A 25,110-nucleotide genomic window follows, 5' to 3' on the forward strand; every position below is an offset into this window, starting at 1 on the left:
CAAAAGAAGATTTCAATTTCGCCTCACCTTCGAATTCTCCTTCTGTAACGCGAAATAAAAGTCACTTCCACTCGTTCCTCCATATAATTTCTCTTTGTTCCTCGTGAGGCACAACGATTTTCCCTTTTTCGTCCGAGAGATTGTCTCACAGTTTGATTATTACAATTATCACAATCGCTTTGACAATGCATCGCGCCAGTCATCAAACTGCTTGCAATGCATATAATGTATTCAAATTGAAGTTGAGCTTGTCTGTGAAGATCATAGTTCGAAGGAACAAGTTGTTTCACTGTGTGTTCAAATTTCGAAACTCATAAGATCCTGTTCTACAAGTGCTTCTACCTTTATTGGATCTATCTTGAACTTTAACACGTTTAAAGAGGATTGAAGAGAAATGAATTTTATAATGCTGATTGAACAAATTGAAAAGATGAAATTCCTTGATCGTTAATATAAAATCTGTTGTCGAAACAATAATATTTTATCCAACATATGGATATGATAAGCAACATCTAAGATATCCTCAAACTTTTATCGTTTCTCTTTTTCCCTTACCCATAATCAAAGACTAGGTTCATCATAAATCAACATATCTTTTCCAGAATCCAAAAAGTATCCGAAACCCAACAGATACGTTACACGAGAACGCGTGATGTTCTCTAAAACACATTCTCTTAGCCACATCTTTAAAGCTAGCAAAAATCTCCTCTTATCCCTTCAATCTTCGTCACACGAGATTTCATCAAAGTTTCAACGTTGTTACGCTTCATTCATACGTCGACTGAGCCCGTTATGTTGCATAAAATCTTCATCCAATTATCGAACACGCCCTGCATCTCGCCAAATATACCCCTCCGACTCGAAATTCGATCCTATGTACAATTTCTAACATCCATATCCTCTTTACGAATGAAATAATCGTCGAAAATAAGAATATGCTTGTCGTAAAAATTAAATTCTTGTTGAAATGATTGTTGAATCATAACAATAAATTCCAAATATTAAATATTAAATTCCAAATATCATAACAATCACTATATTAGACAAGAATACAATTACTCTTTGAATTTTTACGAGATAAAATATATAAAATATTTAGATTGTCAATGCTCGATCATCCTGTTGTAAAAAATATTCTTACAATGCTGAAACACCAAAAACGAATTTCATCCTTAAAGAAATTTTTCTTTCGCGTGTAACCAAAATTACGGTTTGCACGCGTTCACAAAAATTAGATTTTCCTCGAGTAAAACAGCAGTTAGGATATTTTCATTCAGGAATCACGATAAAGCAGGAAAGGATAGCTCTTTTAAACGTCACAATATTTCGAGCCGGGCTTCTCGCCAGTGTAACGAATTGGCCCGCTGCTAATTACAATTACAAATAGCCGTACGACCTTCCTGCAATTGCTAAGCTCGCCGTGCATCCCCTTTTGCGAGGCTACATCTCCTCCCCCGTATTTCTGTCTTTATCCCCCCCCCCTTCCTAGCCGGCGAACACCAACCTCTTGCGCGTATCTACATTGGGATGCGCTCATAGATATGCAAATTCTTGGCAACGGAGGCCGACTACAAGCCGGCCTCGCTTCTGAATTAAACGAGTATTCGAGCAAACCTCGGAATTACCTACGCGTTCTATTGGTTGTGCGACCACCGATTAATGCAGTGACGTGGCTAACATTCCGCGTAATAGATAGACGTGATTTATGGTTGGAGGATGATTGGTATTCGGGGGAGAAAAATATGGATTGATAGAGAGAGAGGGAAGGGAAGGGATGATGATATCGCTTGTGGTATTCGTAGTTGTGCTTGCTAAGTTGCAATTGTGATTAATGAAGTGGGATTCGAGACAACTTCTGAATTAATCTTCGATTCGAATAAAGGTTTCAGGTTGTGATGATTAATAATATATTATTATTATTATTTTTTTAAAGTAATAGAAGAGTATCTTGAATTATCTGCTTGGTATGTGAATAGGATTATTCGATTACTTTTAAATAAATAAAGGTTTTTTCGTAATGTAATAAATTTTTGTTTATCGAATTATAAAGAAGGAGAGAAAGATTCGAGATAAGGAAAAAACTTCTGAATTAATCTTCGATTCGAATAAAAGTTTCAAGTTGTGATGATTAATAATATATTATTATTATTATTTTCTAAAAGTAATAGAAGAGTATCTTGGATTATCTGCTTGGTATGTGAATATGATTATTCGATTACTTTTAAATAAATAAAGGTTTTTTTTCGAAATGTAATAAATTTTTATTTATCGAATTATAAAGAAGGAGAGAAAGATTCGAGATAAGGAAATAATTTGGGGAAAAAATGTTTCGAAGTTTTGTATCGAGAGGGATGAAACCGATCGAGTTTGAGGGAGGTTGTGCTAGAAACTCGAAATGGAAATCTGTAGAAAATGGGAAGGGGAGAATATCGAAACGATCGGTCCAAAACGAACTCGGTCGTAATCACGCACGAGAACCCTCCTGTTGAGCTTCGGAACATTTTTTTCTGCTTCCTCTCTTTTACGTCGGATCGATCCGACTGGAAATATTATTCCGTTCGTATGTACCGTGTCCGAAAAATCGGTCGTATATCCCTTGGACCGATGCTTCGATTTCACTGAAATTTTCGAGGGATACGCTTTTTCCCCCTCGAAAACTTTATAGAAGGAAGCACAGGAATTGGGGAACAGCGTTGAATTTATGGAATTGTAATGGCGGCTCAGGTTCGTTTTATTGTATTTATTTTCGCTTATTCCGTGCATTAATGGATTGATGCGTTGTATTTTCTTTCTTTCATACGTACGAAGTAAAACAGTTTAATTGTTGGCAGTTTTTATTCCCTTGATATTAAATTACCGGCTCACGGAGTTAAAAAATTCATATTTCATACGCGAATTGTTGAAATTAAATTAGCCTTTGTTATTAATAGAGGGTTACTTATTCGATGGAATAATATTATTCACTTTATTGTTTTCTAGCCGTTCAAATATTTAATAATATTTTAATAACGTTTTTAACGCGTTTACCTCGTTTCTCGAATTACAACATTTACGCGATCCCCGAAAAATAATCCCAATAACCAACGCAACGCGAGTTGAAATAAGATCTCGGTTCGTTCAATCGGAGAAAAATTTGTTCGGCAAACGAAAGCCATTTCGATAGCCCGAAAATCGAGAATTCAATATCCTCTATCGTTAAATATTTCAATGTCAGTGAAAATCAAAACGATACGATTTCGCGACTGTACAAGCTCATACCTCTTCTCCTCCAGTTCAAGCCGAATCCAGTTTCCAATTGGCGACGTTAGGGTGAACGTCGATTCGAGGGGGCGAGGCGAAGGTGGCAGGAAGCGAGGAGCGGAACGCAACCACCGTCGAGAGTGATGAAGAGGGAGCGGAGGCCCTGTTGCTCGGCCTTTGTTTTCCACGAACAAATAAACGCGACCTCCCCCGCTCGATACCGTCTCCGTGAATCGACGTTTCGCTAGTTTCCAACCATCCGCCGCCCAGGTCATGGAATCGTTGACGTTCGACGCCATTCTCACCCTCCCTCATCCGTTCGTTCCTCGTGCCAAGTCTCATCGGCCGTTTCCTCGGGAAAACGGGCCACGGAAAAGGGATTCCAATTTTCCCATATTTCGCCCGCCTCTTTTCCCACGGACTAATGAAAACTCGTGGCCTTATTCGATGATAAATGCCGCGACGGTTTATACAAAAGTGTGTGTGTGTCTGTGTGTGTGGATACGTGTGCGTGGCCGACTTTGATGAATTCGAATCGAAGGAGGATAATACGTACACACACGCACACGTTCATTGCGAACCATTGAAATGTTATTGGGGCGTAGGATACGTAGTTATATATTGTGTATATAGAATTCTAGGAGAATCTTTATTAAAACTTAAGATGGAAGAATGGTTTATTCTTTGTTGATATTACGTAGGTTTAGGAATGATCGATGATTCAATATGATCGAAGAGGTAAAAAGTTCATATAGAGATCGTTTCGTATTTATTTATATTTTTAATTTTCCAAGAACGAGGAACTTCAAAACTCGGAGAAATCTCGACTCGACCGACGATTATTCCTTCGAGGAACGAGAAACGAACGAGAAATAACTCTTATTCCATTATTAAGCCCGTTTAAAATATAAACATGCCACTCGGATTTTGGCTTGGTTGATCACGAGTGATCAAGGGAGCGAAGGGATTAAATATTTTTCCCCGAGCAAAGGATCCAGACCCGCTTTTTTTTTTTGTCCACGAGCCGTTTCGTGACCCACCAAGCATTCCCCCCCTTCTCAACATCGTGCCTTTTGTTTCGCCCGTCTCGAGCACGGACCAAACGTCTTCGTTCTCTCGCCTTTTGTGCCCACCTTCCTACCACCCTCCCATCCTCCTTTCCTCCTGCGCTCCTTCCTCCTCCTTGTATTATTCCTTTATACCGGCTCACCATCTTTACCTCGTTTCAACTTCTCGCGCCACTTTTTCCCTTTTCGACAACGGGAAAAATCTGGGGAGGGGAGAGAGGGAGAAAGGCGCAAGAAAGCTCACGCGCGGTGCTGTCAGTCTAGACGCGTTTTCTTCCGGCTTTCACAGACGAGCCAAACGCTCGTCTCGGCTTCCGTTTAACCGATAACCGACGCGGAGAAGATTCTCTCATCGGCGGTGAGACGCTTCTCGGTCCTCGATTCATCACATTTCTTGCTCGATGTCAAACGATTCTATCCGTGCCGTTTAGTGTATATACACCCCTGTTTTTGCCCCCTTGATTTATCCTGAACTCGCTTATGGCTCGTAGCCGTATGATGTATGACAGTGTAGCTTCGAGAGTGGAATAGTGGATTGATCTTGATCGAAGGAGAAGGTTCGGAAGGTTAAACTTACAATTAGTTGATAAATATATTGATTAACGTTATTCAAATATAGATAAGAAGAAAAAGAAAGATTTCTAGTTTCTGTACGATTCAATCTTCTTCTCTGTTCTTTTCTTCTATTCAATATTCAAAATTTCCGGCGAAAAATAATAATAAAATATTTATTCCATTTCGCAGGATACGATGTTAACAGGTTGTCGATATCAATGTATTGGATGCATATCAATAGGTATTGATTCATTTTGAAATATCAAAATCGCAAAATATGGAATGCTTTCATAAAAAAAAAAGAAAACACGCGTTAAAACACATTCGATTAAGTTTCATTCGGTTATTGATTTCATATTGATAGAGTTCAACAATTTCGACAATTTGTAGTTTCACGAAACTTTGAACATTCTTATAATAATTTAGATGGGGAATTAGAATTAATCATAATCAATTTACAAAGCGCATCGAATCAAACGGAATCATTCAATCTAACGGAATTCGATGGAATTTCAATTGAACGAGATTCATCGATCTTCTTAGACAAATATCCTATCGCCGACCGGAATAACGATAATAGTTCTTCCAATCTTGGGATGGAAAACGCGAAAACAATCGAAAGGAGGGATTTCATCTCGATTCGAGGGAATCCGACCTTTTGCAGGAGCAATTTTCACGCGGAACCATAGAACTATAAAGCGGAGGATTGGGTATGGGTGTGGATTGTTCCACGCGCTGCTTTGCGGATGTCCTCCTGATGGACGAGCAACGGTGGAAAGGTCTGGAAGGAGGAGGAACGTAGGAAGAACGATCTCACGGCCATTTCTGGGAATGAAGCGACGGGGAAGAGAAAAATGGTCGGTCCAGGCTTTAATGGGATCCCACTGTTTCGATTCCGACTGCGAACTTAGTTTGATATCGCGGCAGATACACGATTCACGACTTCCTATATGTATCTGTTCCTTCCCTCCATCTTTTATAAAGATTGACTCGAATATTTCGTAAATATTGTAGCAACTCTTAGGATAAAAGCAATAAGTATTAATAATAAAAATGTTGGAATATTATATATATATGTACTGTATAAGGAAGATTGACTCGTAGAATGTTGGATAAAAGACACGAGAAGAGACAGTAATTATTATATTTTAATAAGTATTAATTATATTCTCCTGTATTTTATACCGAAAGATTACCAATGCTCGAAATATTGTACAATGGAGTACAATGGCGCGCCACAAAGTGCATTTTAAAATGCACTTTGTTCCAAGTTGGCGGCTCAATTGGCTCCCAGGGTACAAGCCTTCAAAGCCTGCCACTTAAAACACGTGGATGATGAATGGAGGTTGAAAATCTGGGATGCACCGTGACCTGAATTTTTTTCTTTCTCGAAATGCGTACGTTGCAGCACCTAGCGCTAAAAAAAAGCTGGTGTCTCTCGCTGACCGGCTTTTTATTTTTGCCGTCAGTGTGAATAAATCATATATAAATATATATTCGTACGAGTGAGAGACAAATAATTACAAGAATTTTATTAAATAGTTACTTTTAATCATTTGTGAATAAAAATAAAAGTATCGTCGTTTCTAAGCTATCTCGATTTCTGAAGTATTATAGATCTCAATTTTATCTCATTATCGATTCCATGGATCGCGCGAATATTTAAATTCTTTCCTTCTTCGAAGAAATTAAAATTTGGACGCAGTTTTAATCGTCGGTCGAAGGAGAATTGGCAGGCATGGGAATATCGAACGGTCCAGAGAATAGAAGACAAACTGCAAGTCGAGCTTTGGAGCTTAACAAATCATCGAAACCACACCCGATTTTCATCCTAAATTCCGTCTCTTTTAATATTTTGACGAATTGTTTTTCGGTCTATCCCGAATAATTCAATTCATTCGATCTTAGTGGCGAAATAAATTGAGACAAACGTATAACCAAATGAGAAAGGAATGGAGTGGGAGAGGTGTCAATGAATATTCATACGGTCGGTCGATATCTTAATTTTCTATCGATTAACACAGCTTAAAATCTCGATCCCGGGCGCACTCGTTCGAATTTACACCCATATTATTTCGATATTGATTCTTGCGGAATTATCATCATTTTATTACCTGGAAACAGAGTGGCTATGAAATTCCGCTCTTGTCCCGCTGATTATGCTCGTCGCTAAAGTCCACGATTTATTTCAAGCGTTAATCGAATACCCAATAATTTCACGGATTTCCTATATTTACCGCGTTGTATTCGTTAGACGATTAAAATAATAGGAATGGATTTATCGAAGCGCGAACTATCACAAACGGAAAATTACGTTTGAGGGAGATTTATTAACTGAACGAAAACTCTATCGATTTAACGGTATTATTAAAAAAAAAATCTTTGAAAAAAGGATCGGATCGATATAATTGATCGAGGTGATAATTGATAATTGAGAGTAGAAAATTTAATTTTCATCCCCTTGATCTGTATAATCCGGTCTGCGGAATAATTCACGCAGATTCGAGTAAAACGCGAAAGGACAAATACATGCAAAGTGCATTAATGAAAATCTATTTTCAAAGAGTCTCGGATAAATCTTGTTCCCATTTCACAAATTCCAAACGTAAGTATTAAACCTATCAACTATCGTGATATTAATCACAGGGGGGCCATCAAAAAGATCCATATTTCATGAAACGAAATCACGTTTTTATTGCAATCCGTACGATGAAAACTTGTTTATACGTAGTCTTATCCCTTTCACAACAAATTCGAACTCGATAAATCTACATCAAACAAAGCCACATCAAAACGTTGTCAACGTTTATCGAAAACTGTCTGCCTGTCAAGTTTCATCAGAAAACTATTCGACGGATTCTATCTCGTGGAGAAGAAGCAACTCGAAATGAATTACATTTATCCGCACGATTCTCACCATATCGATTTTTAATTTCACATCTCTTCCATCCCCTTTTCCCATAATTTCTCATATTCGAAAAAATTCCTATTAACTCATCCCTTGATTCAAAAATTTCCTCATTCCTTTAATCATCTATTATTCTTAAAAAAAGAAATTCACAACGAATTCCTTTCCTTTCTACCAATTCTTTAATTCCTCTTCCCTTAAACAATCGATTTCTCGTTGAAAAAAAATGGTATTTTCGATCACAAGCCTTTTTTGCACACCGTTTACGCACAGGTCGTGACTTTTCCTTTCTCCCCTTCACCTCTTCTTCTTCCTCCTCGCGCCTCCTTCCGGCCGCGTCCCGTTTTCCTTTTTATCTCGCCGAGGTACCCAGTGATTAGACGAAGTGGCGAGCACCATGCAAGAGGAATGGAAAGTTATGGAAGGGCGGAAGACTGCGGGGGGAGGGTGGGATCGGGTGATGAGCCCGGAGGAAGAGGAGAGCAGACACAAAAGAACCCGTGCACGTCACCCCCGCCCCCGGCGCCCGTCCTCTTTGTTTCGCGGCCGCACCGTTAGGCAAAACGGAAATAAAGAAAAAGTCGAAACGAATATCGTAAGGAAGCGAACCGGCGGACAATGAAAGAAGGAAACGGTTGGCTGAATGACGCCCGCTGTTCGATGACCGTGTCACCGACCGTGATTGTCAGGGTGTGGCGATTCGGATTTTTGCCAACTCCTCGAACAATTTTGTTCAATTACTTTTTAGAAGAGCAAAAAATGAAAAAAAAAAATTGAGAACATTGTGAAAAATTCTAAAAATCGACGGATGATTTCCCTCGTTGAAGAAAATGATAATTTTAAAATTGTGATGAAATTTATAATTTAAAACGAATCTTTGAAAAATTCAGATTGATTTAATAATACGTTCTCAAAATTAACGGATGATTTCTTGAAGAAAATAGTAATAGAGTCCTTCTTGAAATTGGCATTGTGATGAAACTTATAATTTAAAACGAATCTTTGAAAAATTGAGATTGATTTAATAATCGTGATGAAATTTAGCTTCGTAAATAATAGTGGAACAGTAATTGATATTCAAAATCAAAGTTGTATATAACGTAATTTGTTGAATTTGTGTGCACGGTATATTGGTAGGAGTATAATTTGCATTATCGAGAGAACCAGGTGTTGATAATGACATATTGATGACCGTTTACTTAGAAGATTCTACTGTTCAAGTTCCATGTCGCTAATGTGTTTGAATTAAGTCAAAGTTGGTACACGAATTGTCAGAACCGAAATGGAAATTTAGTATGAAGATCGAAGAAGGAAATTAACTTCCCGATTTAATTCGATTCAATCAATGCAAACGTTCGAATTTCGATTAACTCAACTATTTTCCCAAAATTACAATTCTAAATATGGTGAGCTCAATTTGTAAAATATCAACGTGACAACGTCGAATAGATGATTTCTTCTGCGAACAAACGACACGGGAATGTGGATACGTTCACGTTTCACGTCATTTCCGCCCGGAATAAGACCAGCTTCCATGAGAATCGTATTTCACTCGAACATGTCGAGCAATCGACGTAAATTATTTGCTCGGTTTAATAAATCTTCCATTGCGATTCTTTGATTCCAATTGGGAGAGGCTTATGCTTTTAAATAAACAATGTTTCGTGCCAATTTACTTTCTCATCCTTTGGCGTGCTAATTGATTGGTTTACTTTCGCAGCCATGTTTAACGTAATATTCGCTCGAGGATGAATAATACACGCGATTGTATATTATATAAACGAAAAATTGTCGAAAAATATATCGTAGAAGTTGCATTTTATTTGGAAAAATTGGAGATAAAATTTTCGTAACAATTGCGATTAAAATATTCGCGTCATTGTGTTGAATGTATCTTCGAGAAGAGGTTGATAATCCTCGATATCGAATTATATTAAATTAATAACGCAATATAAATTATAATTCATTCACTAACAAATTAAATTGATAATACAATATAAAATAATCGCAAAAATGATGGTTGCTAATTAATGAGAATAAAATTAATATGAATAATATATCATAGTTTTTAATCTAAATCGGGTTAAACAATTAGGTAACCAACAAATCTTGAACAGTATAAATACAGAAACGTTCATTTTTCGTTCTAAACGACTTCCATTCCACGAGACTCGTCCTCATAAACCATAAATAATAGAAACGTAACTAGACATACCCGTTGGAATTTCTGCAAGAAGATAAACCAGGAATTCTGGACTATTAAATCGCGAGTTTAATAAATAATGACCGTGTCGTAACGTGGCGCCGTTTGCGGTTCCTAAGGACAACCGTGCAAGCCTATCTGCGTACATCCGCCACCATTTCAAATGATTTCAATGAGTACAAATGATCTCATGTCTGCATGCGATTGCGGATGAAAATCTCGTGTCCCTTCCTTGAAAAGAGATTAACGAGAAACTTTAAAACGCAGCAACTCGTTTCAACCATGTCCTTACACACTTTGCAATAATATTTGCATCTCTCGATTGATTATCTCGACTTCTATCAAGAATTTTCGTATATTCTTTTTTTCCTAACAAAATATTTACACGAATTTGAATGAAAATTTTATTAAATTAACGCGAATAATATTCGCTGATGAAAAACGATTATATAGACCAATACGTTAAATAGTTAATCTTCTTGAAGTCATATGCTGAGTTTTTGAAAAATTTTTGAAAAAGAAATTTAAAGGAATAGTTAATGAACGAATATCAATCTTCTTTTATTTATCCATTTACTTATTTTCGCTCAATGAGAAGAATTATATTATAATTTTCCAAATTTCTTTCGAAATAAAAACCCCCTTTCAGAAAAATTTCATCGGTGGAATAGCAATTTCAATCAATTTCAAAGAAACCTATTGTCCTAAACAATTGCTCGAAATCAACCATCTTCAATTTCATCCTTTAGATCCGCTTCATAGATAGCTACGTTCAAAGGATGCTCCCTCTCAAAGGATCAAGGTATGAAAACTATCACCAAGAGGGATCACTTCCGTTTCCGAGCGTAATTACGACGGAATCGTAGTGCTAAGGGAGGTGAACGCGGCAAACTTAAACGTCGCCGATGACAATCAGTCGGTACCTCGGTACTTTGCCTCGTCTGTGTCCAAATTGAAATGCAATTTAATGGATATAATTATCCGTGGGTTGATGAAACGCAGAAATCCGGTTTACAGAAATTGAATGCGTGCCGATCTACGAGAGAAATTCACGGAATCGGCGATGAATAATAGAGGCCGAGTCAAACTGTAAACATTCGTTAGACTGTTGATAACTGGCTCGACTGCGTGACAGATAACCGTACAGTCGCAGAAATAGCAATGGCAACCGGTGAAAATTATGCCAGAGTTTGCTTCCGTGCCGAGATATTTACCTACCCCTCGCTTCGAATTGCTCATTTCCGCGAGAAGATATAAAGTGATGTACAGTTTATATAGCGTATTCAAAACGACGAGAGAAACTTGGGAAAAGTTATTTGTCGTTATTAAAGAAAATAATTATATTGGTGAACGTTTCTGATAAGGATTATTCATCGGTAGAGAGCAAAATTATTTTGGCAAGAAAATTGTTGAGGAAATTCCGTGGGAATTTGTCGGATTAATTCTGTGTATTCGAACTTCGAGTAAACTTTGTGGAGATATGAATATCTTTTATTAAATTAGAAGAAATTTTTAGAAATTAGATTAATTTGAAACAATTTGACAGATATTATATATACGTCTTAAGTCTCTCTAGTTAGAAAAATTGTTCCTAATTTTTATTAAAAAAACTTTATTCGCTCATATATTCTTAAAACGAATTCAATTATTTTTTTATGTCAATTCATGAGATTTATTTCATGAGAATTTTAAAACAAATTATACTAACAGTTAGTTCTACGAATGTTTCTCGTTTTAAGTTATCTCATAAAAAGTCTAATTGAAATACATTGCACAAAGTAGAGGCAATCAATTGGATAACAAACAATCTTTCTCGCATGATGCACGTAATTTTTTAATGAATATGTTTCGTTATGAATTCGCGTGCAACGTTTTCGACGCGAAAACTTCACCAACTAACGTCGAAACTTCAATGATAACAGCGTGTTCTAACGCGAAAACGGAGTTGGAATATTATAATAAAGAGCAACAACTCGCTCATTTCCCTACGAACAACGTTGCTTGCTACGTGAATTTATTAGGTGGAATTAATTGAATCATTCCCCATTACTATAACGTGTGATTCATTAAACGGGAAAAGGGATTCCTCGATATAATTGTAACATCACGGTTAATGATAAGTTTCGTCATTTTCGACGATGAACAGATAATCAAAAATCACCGGTGGAAACGTTTCATCGACCTATTCCACCGTTTAAAATTACGAATAATTTCAACTCTCCCCGCATTTTCGTCGTGTTCCTTCTCTTTAATTATTTTTTTGAAGCTCTGTCCACTTTTGAGCTACACAAAGAGAATATTCGAACAATATCACTTATTATTAACGATACGAAAAACTGTTATCTTTCCACGATAATTTCTCGGTCGAAACTATTCATTTACTACGCTTCAAATAATTTTCACGTTTTTGACATTAACGAAGATATTTCGATGCTCTTCGAATGATAATTACGATAATTACGTGTTAAATGAGACTATGATATTTCATATTTAACGGAAAAAGCTTAGCTATCTAAAATAACTATATACAGAATGAGATAGCCGGAGAATTTATGGAAAACGAAGGACTCTAAACCTCAATTTCAGAAGCACACTTCAGTTTCCCAATGATGGACCATGTTAAGCTTATTAACAAGATTTCTCCCGATCCATGCTCTACATTCCACAGAAGCATACTTTAACCAAACCCCGTAAATTATCTTACTATATCAATGTATATCGGCATTCGAAACTTCTCTCTAACCTATATTATTGCATAACAATCTAATTTTACCTCATCCAATCATAATCTAATTAAAAATATTAAAAAGAAAAGAAAATAGATCTTACGTAACTTGTCGCCAACGACATGCATCTGCGCTAATCCCACGAAAATACAAGAAGAAAATATTTTTCGCGTATTAGCAACACGACGGGGAAAAAATAAAAAGCTGAAACTATCTCTTGGAAAAGTGGGAGGGGAGGGAGGGAAAGAAAAAAAGCACATGCACAAGTGTTCCATACGTAGGAAAGGCAGGTACTCAGATTGTTCCCCGCTGGGTGGGTCGTAATAATTAAAAATTGTAGCTGTGCCAAGGGAACAGTAATTACGGATTCAAGTGCGCCTGTTGCTTAATTAGTAATTATTATGATTTCTGTTGCAAAACCTTCTGCGGGCGGTCGTTCCTCGCTTTCCTGTCTACCGGGTGTGACAATTCAACTTTTGAACTCGATAAAAAATATTTGATTCGTTATATTATGTAATACTTGATCGAATCTATAGATTAGTGATAATTGAACTGGTGCTATAGTTATCGAAGCAAATAATAATATGAGCTTAATACAACTTGTTTCATTAAGTAAGAATTCACCAATAATCAAAGTAAAATTATGAATTGCAAATTGTATTTGTAGTGCATTGCATACATAATATTATTTTATACTGCTGCAATAAAAAACTATTGGTTTCCTCCACTCATTACTTAACGAAATTTTTTATATAAATTCGTTCGAAAAAATTCAAAGGAATTGAGAAAAGACGATAGAGAGAAGTAAAGTCGAACAACTATTTACTATTATTCAATTATCAATCACACCGATCGAGCATCCATGAAAAGTTTAATCCAAGAAAGTGACGATACACCCGTTAGATTTATGCACACCCAGCATCAAAGCTTGTTTACACTTTGGCGAAGAGTTAAGAGCTTCTCCCAGGCGCTGGGGTGCCGAGTAATCGACTTTCCTGACCCAGAAAGTCAAAAGGGCTTCGTTTACTTGCAATCTCTCTCTCCCTCTCTCTCTTTCTATCCACCTTCCCTCCCTCCTTTGATTCTTATACCTGATTATTTCTCTCTCTTCTCTCGTTTCTACTATTCTCTTTTCCAGCAACTCTCCGATTCTATCCGTCTCCTTTCCGATCTTCTGTCTGTTTTACCCTCTTTCCTCTCGCCCAGTTTCTGAAGCGTCTTTTTCCTCGAGTCGAGTCGAGTCGAGTCGAGTCGAGTCTGGATTCAGTGCTCGTCGTATAGTTAAAATCGGGCACTGACCGAAAACTTCAATATTCCAGCTCTTTCACCGGCCGGAGAACGAGAAAGAAACCGAAAGATATCGACAGTTTCTGTTGGAAGAGCGGGTCGACGCAATGGCAAGAAACTGGGTGAGGGAGGGAGGGAGGGAGGGAGGGAGAGGGGGATCATCGTTCGAGGATATGGTTTAGGATATCAGGGGAACGAGGAGAGGCAAAGAGAGGAAAATAGGGAAAGAGGTGGAAAGGAGTGGAGAAACGGTTTTTTGTGCTGCAACACGGGTTTCTGGATCGAGAAATCGAGATGCTGCATCCGAAAGCGTTTCCAACTCGTCTAAGTTCTCGGGTAAATAGCCGGAGACCTTGATTCTTATTGCATCCGGATACCGTGAGCAAGTACCATCGCGACTCGGAATTCTCTCGAATTGAAGGGATAGGAAATTCTTTCTTTCACTCTTTATCTCTTCCCTCAGAAGATTGAAAGAGAATTTTGGGGAATTATTTGAATACTACTTTAAATGCTTTCGACATTTAGGTTACATTCCATTTCAGAGTTATTTGTTTTAATTTCAAGGAAAATGAATGTACGGTAATGGTAAAGAAAAATAATTTGTAATTAAACTTTTTACGCGCGTGAAACGAAATGGCTCATTAGTAGAAGAGCAATAACTTTTCATTAATGATGCAACGGTATACAATGACGCTAATTTATGTTTTAAATCCAGCTTGCAATGCATTCAATTTTATTCCTCATCCATAATATAATAGTATTAAACTGAAGATGTAATTACAATAAATAAAATTTTAACTATGAAAACAATTTACAGAATAAATTTGAAATAATCTGCATTGATAATGAAGTTTGTAAAAAGGAAAAAAATTCGATCTTTAACAAAGAAGAAAATACTTCGAGTGAATTAGAATTACGAAAGCTCAAGTCTGTTCGTTATCTGTTATTAATAAAGTTGATAGACGAAGAAACAGAGAGAACGAAGAAATAAGAGTGAAGGTATTTACTTGGAATTAATAGTCTTTCCGTCTATCATTGAAAATCGATCTTTCGTTTTCGAGAAATCGACTAGGTTGGCCAAGCGTTTACGTGGAATTCAAATCGCACCTACTACAAGAAAGTAATAAAGGAGCGCTTTCATCATCATCCTAGACGGCTGTGCCCAGCAAAAGAGCACTTAATACTACCACCAAGCCTCGCTATCATCGCGCCTCCTTCAGCCACCACCGACAGCTTCTGTGTTTTCTTTCAACTTTTATATAAGCACTGTCCTCTTCTTCTTCTTCTTCCTTCTTTTCTTACTTCTTCTTCATGCTCCTACCACTTTTTCAACTCTCTAAGTCTTCTCTTTGTTCCCATATTCTACTTCTTTCCCCCGCTTTCTTTGTTTCCAGTGCAACCCTCATTGTCCCCTTTTCTTGTAAACACTTCTATTTTTCTTCAGTCATCCTCTCTCTCTTCCTCCCATTCTGTAGATTCCTTCGTACTTTTAAAGAGTTCGATCCAGATGGATCTTTCTTATCACATGGAATTCTATTTTCTAACGGTATGTTTCTTCCTTCTCTTGTTCGTTTTCTTCTTAATCCTTTCTTAATTTAAATTGCTCAATTGTTCTAACAATTCCGAGATTACGAGCTTCTTTTTTTTTTCCTTTTCTTTTTACTTGCCTTCTTCTTCAAATTTTACCGCAACGCAGATTTTGTCTCATCTTCCTTCCCTTTGTTTTTAATTATTCGACCCAAAATCGGTTTTAATTTATTTGCATCGTATGAGAAGATAATGACAAGCCAAAAGATGATAATTGTTCGAGCTAATACCAATTCAAATTGCTATCCCTCAACTATTTTCTACTTCGTTATCGAAATAATACGTACAATATGTATCAAATTGCACATTATCATTTCATTAAATAAAGTATGCAATAATTTCATGATTAATTACGTTGCATATTGTAACACGTATTACAATAAATTACTTCGCATATTGCAATAGACGATCGATATGAATTTTAATTATTAATGATTTAAATTTCCAATTATTAAAAATATTTCATTATCATATATTTAGCATTTAATTATAAATAATAATAATACATTAAATATTGAATTCTTTTTAAAAAATATTTTTACACTATGATATATAGTGTAATAAATATTATCTATATTAATATTCATAAAGCTATAAATTATTTTTCAAAATTACACTTCACGTATATTATTGAATGCACGTTGAAGTGTAAAATAAGTTAGCAAATATATGACTATTAAAACAAATACATTTATATTGAAATTGTTAAAAAAAAAATGATTAAAATAATTTCAATTTTCTATCAAGCTTCTACCATCAAATAAAATAATTTTTATATGAAAAATTTCATTATATTTTCAATAATAGAACAAGAGTTGTAGAATAATAGTTAAATATATATTATATATTAGACATATAATGAAATTGAATATAAATATATAATATTCGTTTAATGAAAAATTATTTCAACTGTGAACTATAACAAAGAAACTTTTCCTCATAATACTCTCTTAATCTCATAATACTATAATGCTTTATGAACACTAATTTTTAAATTAATACTTTGAAAGAACAGTACCTTGAAAGACGCAGCATGGTTTCACTTTAAACGATGTTGGTTGAAAAAGTGCAAAGTGAAGTAATTGCAGCCTTCTGAAGTTTATAGTGGTTGGTGACACACGCTGGGGACACATGGTTCCATCTTTCCTGTAAATAAGAGCACACGCGAGTCACTTGGTTGCAATAGTTGAAGACGTAGGAGTCAAGAGACCAAAGCTTAAATCGAGTTTGCTCTCCGTATCGAATTTCGTAGAAAGTGCACTCCCCGGTGTGTTGCTTGCCATCGAAAGACTTACTAAGACAATATCACCTCGACTGACAATCCCATAGAATGTATCGTTTAAATTTATTTCAAACTAATACTAACTAGTAGGAATATTATGAAATTCTATCTAAAATGAATTTTAGATAGAACAGAGGAAGAACAAATTAAGGTAAACACGATTATTTCAAATATTCTTTAGATACTATTTATGAAAGTTTGAATTCCTACAAGTATTCTTATTTTGATACAATACATGTAATTCTTGTTATTAGATATTACATGAATAAATATGATAATGAATGTTAATTAAAATAATTTCTTTATGTTTTAAAATATACAAACTTCAAGATATTAAAATGATGTTTTCAAAATTTCATTTACCTGAAAGTTCTTTTTGATACTATTATATCGTTTTTCGATTCTTAATAATTAAATACTAATTTCAATAATTTACTAATATATATTCAATTCTAATATTCTATTTCTTTCATTTAGTTGAGAACATGCATAGGAAATATTCTCAAACTTGAAGACACATACCTAATTTAGTTCCAACTTCTTGTTTTTGATTTTAATTAGCATTCCAACAATTAGACAAAGTTTGCCCGTTAATCGATCATTGAAGTTGGTTATAGTTTTATCCAGTATTAATATTCATAGGATTGTGGGAGTTATTGCCATCTTCAGAGAAAGGGTGAAATCGATTCTGTTCCAACGGTTGATGCTTTAGCAGAAAACTTCTATACCGACCATTGAATTGCACTTCTGCAGTTAAAGAAGAGAATAATCTTAGTTATAATGCAGGTTAGTATCATGGGATGCAACAATATCATGTTCTGTTATCTATTACATATATAGAAGTATTTGATTTTATCGTTATCTTTTGAAAAATGAATATAAATAATATAATATATTCATTATTATAGGAAACAGTTCATAATTATTTTTCATTTGTATCTGTATCCCATGCATGTAAAAAAATTTGATACAAAGTATGTACTTGTATAAGTGAAGATACCAAAGTCATATATTTATTATCTATTCTAAAATCTATTATGCGCATATATTTAAATTTTTTACTAAACTCACTCTACTTTGATAATTCTATATTGATAAATTCATTTTTATTATTTCTAGTATACTTACGACACGTTTATCCTTGACAGAATAATTGTTCTTATTGCGACGTAACGTACAATAAATTTACGTAAAATAATTTATATATATGAAAATAGAGCATGTAATATATATTACAAATAATCACACTTTTGAAATTTAAACACATCTTTAAATCACTTTATCACTTCTCTATGTTTCACAAATTTATAATATTGAATTAAAAAAATTAACGCTTGCACATTCGACAAAGAAATTCTACTGCTCACGCCATATTAAAACATCGATATTTATCGATAAATGAATTGCAAGTTATCGATATATTTTATTACTAGAAATTTTGAAATTTCATAAAATTAAATAATAAAAATATTTAAAAATCAAAATAAAATTTCCCATTGTTAATTTAAAAAGATTAACATAATAGCAAAATAAAAAATAATATAAATATTATTTTTTAACTTCGATATATTTATTCGATATTCTTTCGAGTAACCGTTGTATAGTTACCTCAACTTGCCGTCTGATGGCGCAAATGTCTAGTTCGTAACAGTATGGCGGGCTGACAGTGTCGTGTTACAGAATTAAATTATTTCGAAAAGTGAAAATTATTAGAAAATGAAGTGTTCGATTCTTGAGATTCTCGAATAATTGAAGACACGAGAGGAAGGAATATACAGGTATATAATAGACATGCGTGAGTTGTATACGCGCTTGAGTAGGGATAGCGTGGCGCGTGGGGCTGCGCCGGCTTACGATTGTCACTTGTCAGTCTGCCGCGAGCGCTCTTATGGAGTAGATCGTGTGTATCGCGTTTCGGTTTGGTGGTTTTTCTCGTTTATTCGAAGCCGTGAGTGAGTGAACGGTGTAAATAAACATTAATGTCATCGCCGAGGGGTATTTTGGAAGACGCGTTACCGCGTCTCTTCGCGGTTTTTACATCGAAACGTCGATTCATTTACAATTTTAGAAACGTAGTTTGAATTCTAAATTCAACGCCATTCCCGCGTTTTCGAATTCGTAGTTGCGTCGATAAACGTATCGAGTGCACATTCGTTACTTTTTCTTGTGCTTTGTGAAAAGTCGTGTTATTGTTTCGTGAAACATTAGTTATTATTGTGTATTTTGAGTGTCCATTGGATTACCACGAAGCGTGGCGTTGCTTCTACGATTCCGGAACAGGAGGAAACGTCAAGTGAGTCAATGATATTTTATTCGTTTGCATGTAATTACAAGACACGTCCAACGTTTCTTGCGTAGCTACGAACGAGGTAGTTAGAAATGTAGACAAGTGTTTCCGTTTCGTTTAATATGTCACATCGAGATATAAAAACGAGGAAAAAATATAAACATATATAAGCTTTTGCTAAGCTGAATCTTCCGATAAATATTGTTGAAAGTTAGATAAAGGAACAGGTGTTCCTTTCTCGTCTTGGTTAAATCGCAATTTACGTGGACACGTATAAACGTTGGACTTGTATTGTATAAAATATATCGCGACCGTGGGACGAGTGACAAATTATATTTTGAAATGACACACACACACATATATCAACAATTTTCATTGTCAAATATGCAATCTGAATTTTGCCATGCTCTAAATTTAAATATCGATACGAATTCATAAATAAAATCATTTCCATTCCATAAAATAAGTCGATCGGTATTCTATTTTCAATCGAATCTTCAATACGTTTAATTAGATTTATTGTTGGTGAGCCGCGGCGGCCATATTTAGTTAAATAAGCGCGCGCAATTAGAACATTTTAGAATTCTAATGGTTTTTGATTTTCCAATTTTGCAAATAATTCGTGGTATTTAACGAGTATTTGTTTAAATTCCAATGAAAATAAAATAACATAATAGAATACGCGAATCTCTTGAAATTATTTATTTTATAAATTCTTCTTTTGAATTTATATCGTTTGTACGAATATCAACGCGTAAGAATTCTACAAAATTTTAATTCAGTTAAAATGATTTATATTATTTATGCACGATACGATTTTTGCTTTTATTTTCTTTATACGTAAAATTCCAATCCCAATAAAATCATAAATCCATTAGAATGATATTTTAAACGATTTAAAATCATTTATACCGTATGTTACAATTATGAATCGCGGTTCAATTAACAATTCTGAAAATTATAAATTGAATCAAAATTCTATACGAATAAATTATAATTAATTAATATCAGTTATGTAGGGAAATATTTCATTGAGACAAAAATTCAATTTTTTTGGTATCTTTTATTCTTCTAAATATAATTCCCAAAAAGTTTTATACAACGATATATGTACTCAGTAGAATAATTTGAAAAATCAATATTGAAATTGTAATAGAATTTAATACGTCCAGAAATATATTTTTCATCGGGAAATTTGAATCTTTCGTAGCATCGCGAGTAAAATTTGAAACTGAATAGTTTTCTACCTACGCGACCGATCATTATTGAAGCATTTATGATACACAGACGAGGGTATTCGTATTTTTTATTGTCTATAAATCATGCGAGGCAACGTGGGTTGTCGTTCGTCCCACGGTCAAGACGTGATACTCACGTCTCGATACATAATCGAGACTGCAGGACGTCGAATCGGTCGATCTTCGAGACAGCGTCGCGGCGGAAAATTCGAAAAAATTATAAAAAAAAAAGATAAATATAGAGAAATAGTCGTCGGAGTTACGGATGGTCAAACGTTCGTTGATGCGAATCAACATCGCGTCGCTCCAATTACTTCAATTATAGTACCGTCACGCTGATTCGAGCGTACAATGAATTTTTTAATGGTCATTGTTTCCGATTGGTCTTGCATGGAGCAAGATTGGAAATTCGCAATTAATAATCGCCGTTTTCCTTCCATCATTTTTCCACGCTTGTCTTCCTCCTAACAGTTGATCATAGAATTCATTGGCCTTGTATCATTGACTTATCATCGACTACAAATCGTTTCGCTGCAATAGACAATCATTCGAAAAAATCATTTTCGAAATTATCCGTAATTCGAGTTACCTGTATATAGTTCTTGCAATTGCGAAAATAATTTAAATTTTAAAATTAAACTCTCTCGATCTTTCTCGATCAATACCAACGCTTAATGCTTCAAAAAAAAAAAAAATTATTTTAACATCAAAATGAGTTCGTTAATATTAAATTCTCTGTATTCCCATCCAAAAACTTCAGCTCTCTTCAAAAAAGAGAAACGTATAAAAACAAACCAATCAATAACACTCGCTTCGAAACAATTGCAAATTCGAAAATTTACATTATTCATCGCGCATCCCCCCACGAAGCAACACGATTTCCCATCACACAATCCACCGATTCGAAATCCTCCCACCCCTGAATATCAATGTCGGCCAATTAGCATTCGAAAAGTCTCGCCGCAGCCTCGAATCGGCGTGTCGGTATCGTTTCTCGCTTTCAAGTTCACCGCCTCGCCTCTTGTATATCCGATCGTATACCGCCGAGTCTCGAGGATGGATTTTTCTAACCCAGTTTCCTTGGCGAACGTGGCCGTGTAGATATCGACGCGAATTGCACACCTGTTGTTTCGTGCATCGTGCATCGACACTTTCGTGCGCGGACGATGCACGAAAATTGTGCCGTGCATTGGCCATGCACGTGGGCCGGTTACGCGTCCCTTCTTGATATTCCTGTTGCGCGATCCGAGCGAAGGAGAGACGGAATTCGCCGCGATTACGAGCGCGGCTATATGACCCAAATACAAGTAAATGAGAACGACCGTGACGAGTACGATATAACTTGATTCGTGTCGCAGTTCGAGCGATGCAACGATGGAAATTATTGAAATTTTCGAGCAATTAGGGACAATTCGAGCAAATTGTGCCGGATAATGGTGGCGGGTTAGGAAAGGATCGCAGTTTTTGCACGCTGCGATCGACGCCAGGTAAATTGAAGTAGATTCGATCGATTTTGATCCTGAATCGAATGTTGATTAATTTGACGAACATTTTAATCGATCCACGTAATGATGAATAACTGATAATGTGCTTTAATCGGGTGAAAGATATATAAAATTACGCAATTGGGAATCAAAGAATTGTTTGTTCGAAAAAATGTTGGAAATTCGAATCAAAATTTTATCAAGCATTTTCACGGAGATAATTTAATTTAACATTATACGAAAAGTTTTTGAAAATTGGGCGGAACTGTTTTCGGTGTATAGCGATGTAATTACGAACTTGCCATTTCGTTTGAATAGCTGTTGATTGCGCTATTTCGCTAATTTAACAGGGGAGGGGGGAGGAGAGGAGAAGGGAGGAATGTAATAACAGTTTCGAGTTTCTAATTAATACAAGATCATCCATATTTTATTTAACATTTGAATCATTTTCTCGAATAAAATTTCGGATTTCACGGATAAACCGATGTTCAATAGCCCGTTTTATTTGATTGAAAATGGTGGTGTAATCATTACAGTGGAACAATCGATTTAAAAAAAACGGTAAGGATAAAAATTATTCGCGTTCGTTAAGGGACAATGTCTTCGCCGATGCATTGTAATTCGTATAATTGGGAAACGTAGCGATCATTACGTCCAATGATTTCGTTCCATTGTTGCAAACCCGATACGGTTAATTAAAGGGCGAGGGAAGCTTTTATTGTTACGCAAAGGCACTTGGAGTTCATTAAAATCTGAAATTGGTTCATCATTAAAACGCGTTTAAAAAAGAAAAAAGAAAAAAGTTCATTCAGCTCGTCAGCCATATTTTCGTCGGATTCATTATTTTTATAATTTCTGCTTCGAAAAGAGAAATGTGAAATTTCTTTTTACGCAGTATCTCGTATCGCAATTGAAAAATGTTATCCAATTGTCTCGTATGCTGAAATATTTGGGTCGTAATATGCATTTCAACAATGGAATGTAACGTGTATAGAATATTATTTGTCGTTAGAACAAAAATTCTGCCTCTTCTCTGTGTATTACAAAATTGCAGTCACGTTTGCCAAGGAATATTTTTACGTTGTACATAATTGCATGATTTCCCTATTACACGTGGCGTAGATAAGTACATAAAAGTGATACAGAAGAGAACGATAAATAAAGATTAAAGTTTTTGTTTTTATAACTTATGTCTTTATTTACGTTACGTATTTGACGAAGCATTGACTTCAACGTCGAGAAGATAAGTTTTATTTCGATTTTAATTTTAAGAACCTCTGTGCGAATGTCGATAGACGTGTTACGTTAAATGTTAAATTATAGTATGGTAAAAATATATTTATTCTTGATGAAACAACACGAGTAAAAGTAAATTTAATTATTCCATTATAATTTTAATTAACTTGCATTAGATATTTCATTATTTTGTCGTTATATTTATAACTTCGAAAACGTGTCTGTATTATCACGTTATAATCTACGATTATTCTGTGCGTAATTGCGCAATAATGATAACACGGATGGATATAATTTCTGACGACGAAAATTAATAAATTTTCATTCGAAATGGAAAGATCAATCATTCCGGATGAATATTAAAATCGTTCCAGATAATAAAAAAAAGAAATAACAAATTTACATTACATATAAATTGTTCAACTGGTTGATTTTCAAATTAGAATCACAACCGAGCGTTCTCCAGGACGAAACTATTTATACAGTTCTTATGAAAACTCATAAACCACCATAATCATCTTCTAATCTGAAAATCTCGTAGGTAGATGTAATTACTCTGGTAATCAAATTATAATTTTAAATCTTGTTTATATTCTTAGTATATACATGTATATACAGGATGTCCTGTAGCAAATGAGATATATTATTTCAAAGGTTGATTCATCACGTGCAAAAATATGAATATTCCAAATAAAATATTTGTCTAATAATAATAATATCTACCCACGACATCAAACAAAGCGTACACTACCGTTCAAAAGTTTAGAAACAATTCATATTCTTCCACGAAATAGAAGAAGCTTCTATAAATAATTTCGAACGTTCACTTGTACACTTTGCACAAAGAAGAATCGATAAATAAAATATTTATCAAAAAATTTGTTCGTAAAGAGACGAGACAAGAAACAATCATTTCTCTTTAATTCGAACCTTTTAATAACCTTTTAATAACAATGCACGCGGATACTTTCTCATTTTTCTAAACTATCTCTCTCTCTCTCCCTCTCTTTCTCTGTTTGTACACGACATCCTGTATTCATTTCAGCCGCCGAGAAAGTAACCCAAATGTACACTAATAATTCACCGTACTTATTATCCATGCTTCAGACACGACGTTACATCAGAAAATAAACGACGACCGGAAAATACATTTAACGCGAGTTGTACGTAAACTGTAGAGATCGCGAAAGATATCTACGATCTCGCAGAAAGAGATGAGCCGAGTGATACGCATATCGCACGTTCACGCATTCTAAACGCAACGAGGCACACGCGTGCGCGGCCGAGTCACGGACATCCGGGTGCACGCGGATATCCGTGCACGGAAAGCGTAATTAATAATTTCGGTCTGACCCCCTCGGAAGGCCCACCCCGCGCCCTTCCCTTCCTTTCTTCTCGCCCCTGCCGGTCTGCCGTATTTTCGAACAATACGGCGCCAAGGTGTCTTTTCCATTTACCTGGGGAGATCTATTGTACGCAACTTACGCCCATTCACGTAATACGTGGGGTTGAAAATTAGATAACCCGATCCACAGCTGCTCGAGGATCTCTCTTTCGAAAACTGGTTCCCCGTACAGTTCAAATTGGTATTGTATTCGCAGGAATTTTTGGGATAGGGATACGATTTAATTTATTATACGCGCATTTCGTGTATTTTTAACATCTCTTCCGAAAAAATGTTTTGTACAAATAATAAATTTGAACAATCTTGATGAAATTTTTTGATTAAAATTGATGGTTCTACGTGTAAGAATATATATATATATATATATATATATATATATATATATATATATATATATATATATATATATATATAAAGGAACGAAGATATCGATTGAAATATTGACCGAAGAAGGAGATAGCGGTTTTTAATTTTTCCGATCACGTAATTTTATTTACTTAGCACATGGATTTGTAACGACAATAACGACCATTCATCGGTTTATCGGCTAGTCTCTTATAATTTCGAGAAGATCGAAGTTTTAGAATTCCGTGAAAGGAAGGCAC

General features: G+C 35.3%; 2 protein-coding genes across 8 annotated transcripts in view; one reads left to right on the top strand and one right to left on the bottom strand.

Annotated features, from left to right (window-relative positions):
* Positions 1 to 25,110, bottom strand: part of LOC100577798 — a 238,344-nt gene that overhangs the window by 134,212 nt on the left and 79,022 nt on the right. For 5 of the 7 annotated variants that reach the window (XR_003304591.1, XM_026440403.1, XM_026440402.1 and 2 more), the window contains exon 2: positions 16,592 to 16,719. Coding sequence is in view for 5 of the 7 variants with exons in the window: in XM_026440403.1 (XP_026296188.1) it covers positions 16,592 to 16,719 (128 nt within the window). In the remaining 2 variants the exon portion in view is untranslated. Of the gene's footprint in view, positions 1 to 16,591; positions 16,720 to 17,377; positions 17,603 to 17,983; positions 18,242 to 25,110 lie in introns of those variants that run through there. The other 2 variants (XM_026440400.1, XR_003304592.1) reach the window with 2 other exon arrangements.
* The window catches only part of LOC412801 (mediator of RNA polymerase II transcription subunit 12), a 479,417-nt gene that overhangs the window by 95,127 nt on the left and 359,180 nt on the right, over positions 1 to 25,110 (top strand). The gene's annotated exons all lie outside the window — the stretch shown is intronic.

Source organism: Apis mellifera, linkage group LG4 (genome assembly GCF_003254395.2).
Source record: "Apis mellifera strain DH4 linkage group LG4, Amel_HAv3.1, whole genome shotgun sequence".
Classification (NCBI taxonomy): Eukaryota; Metazoa; Arthropoda; class Insecta; order Hymenoptera; family Apidae; genus Apis; species Apis mellifera.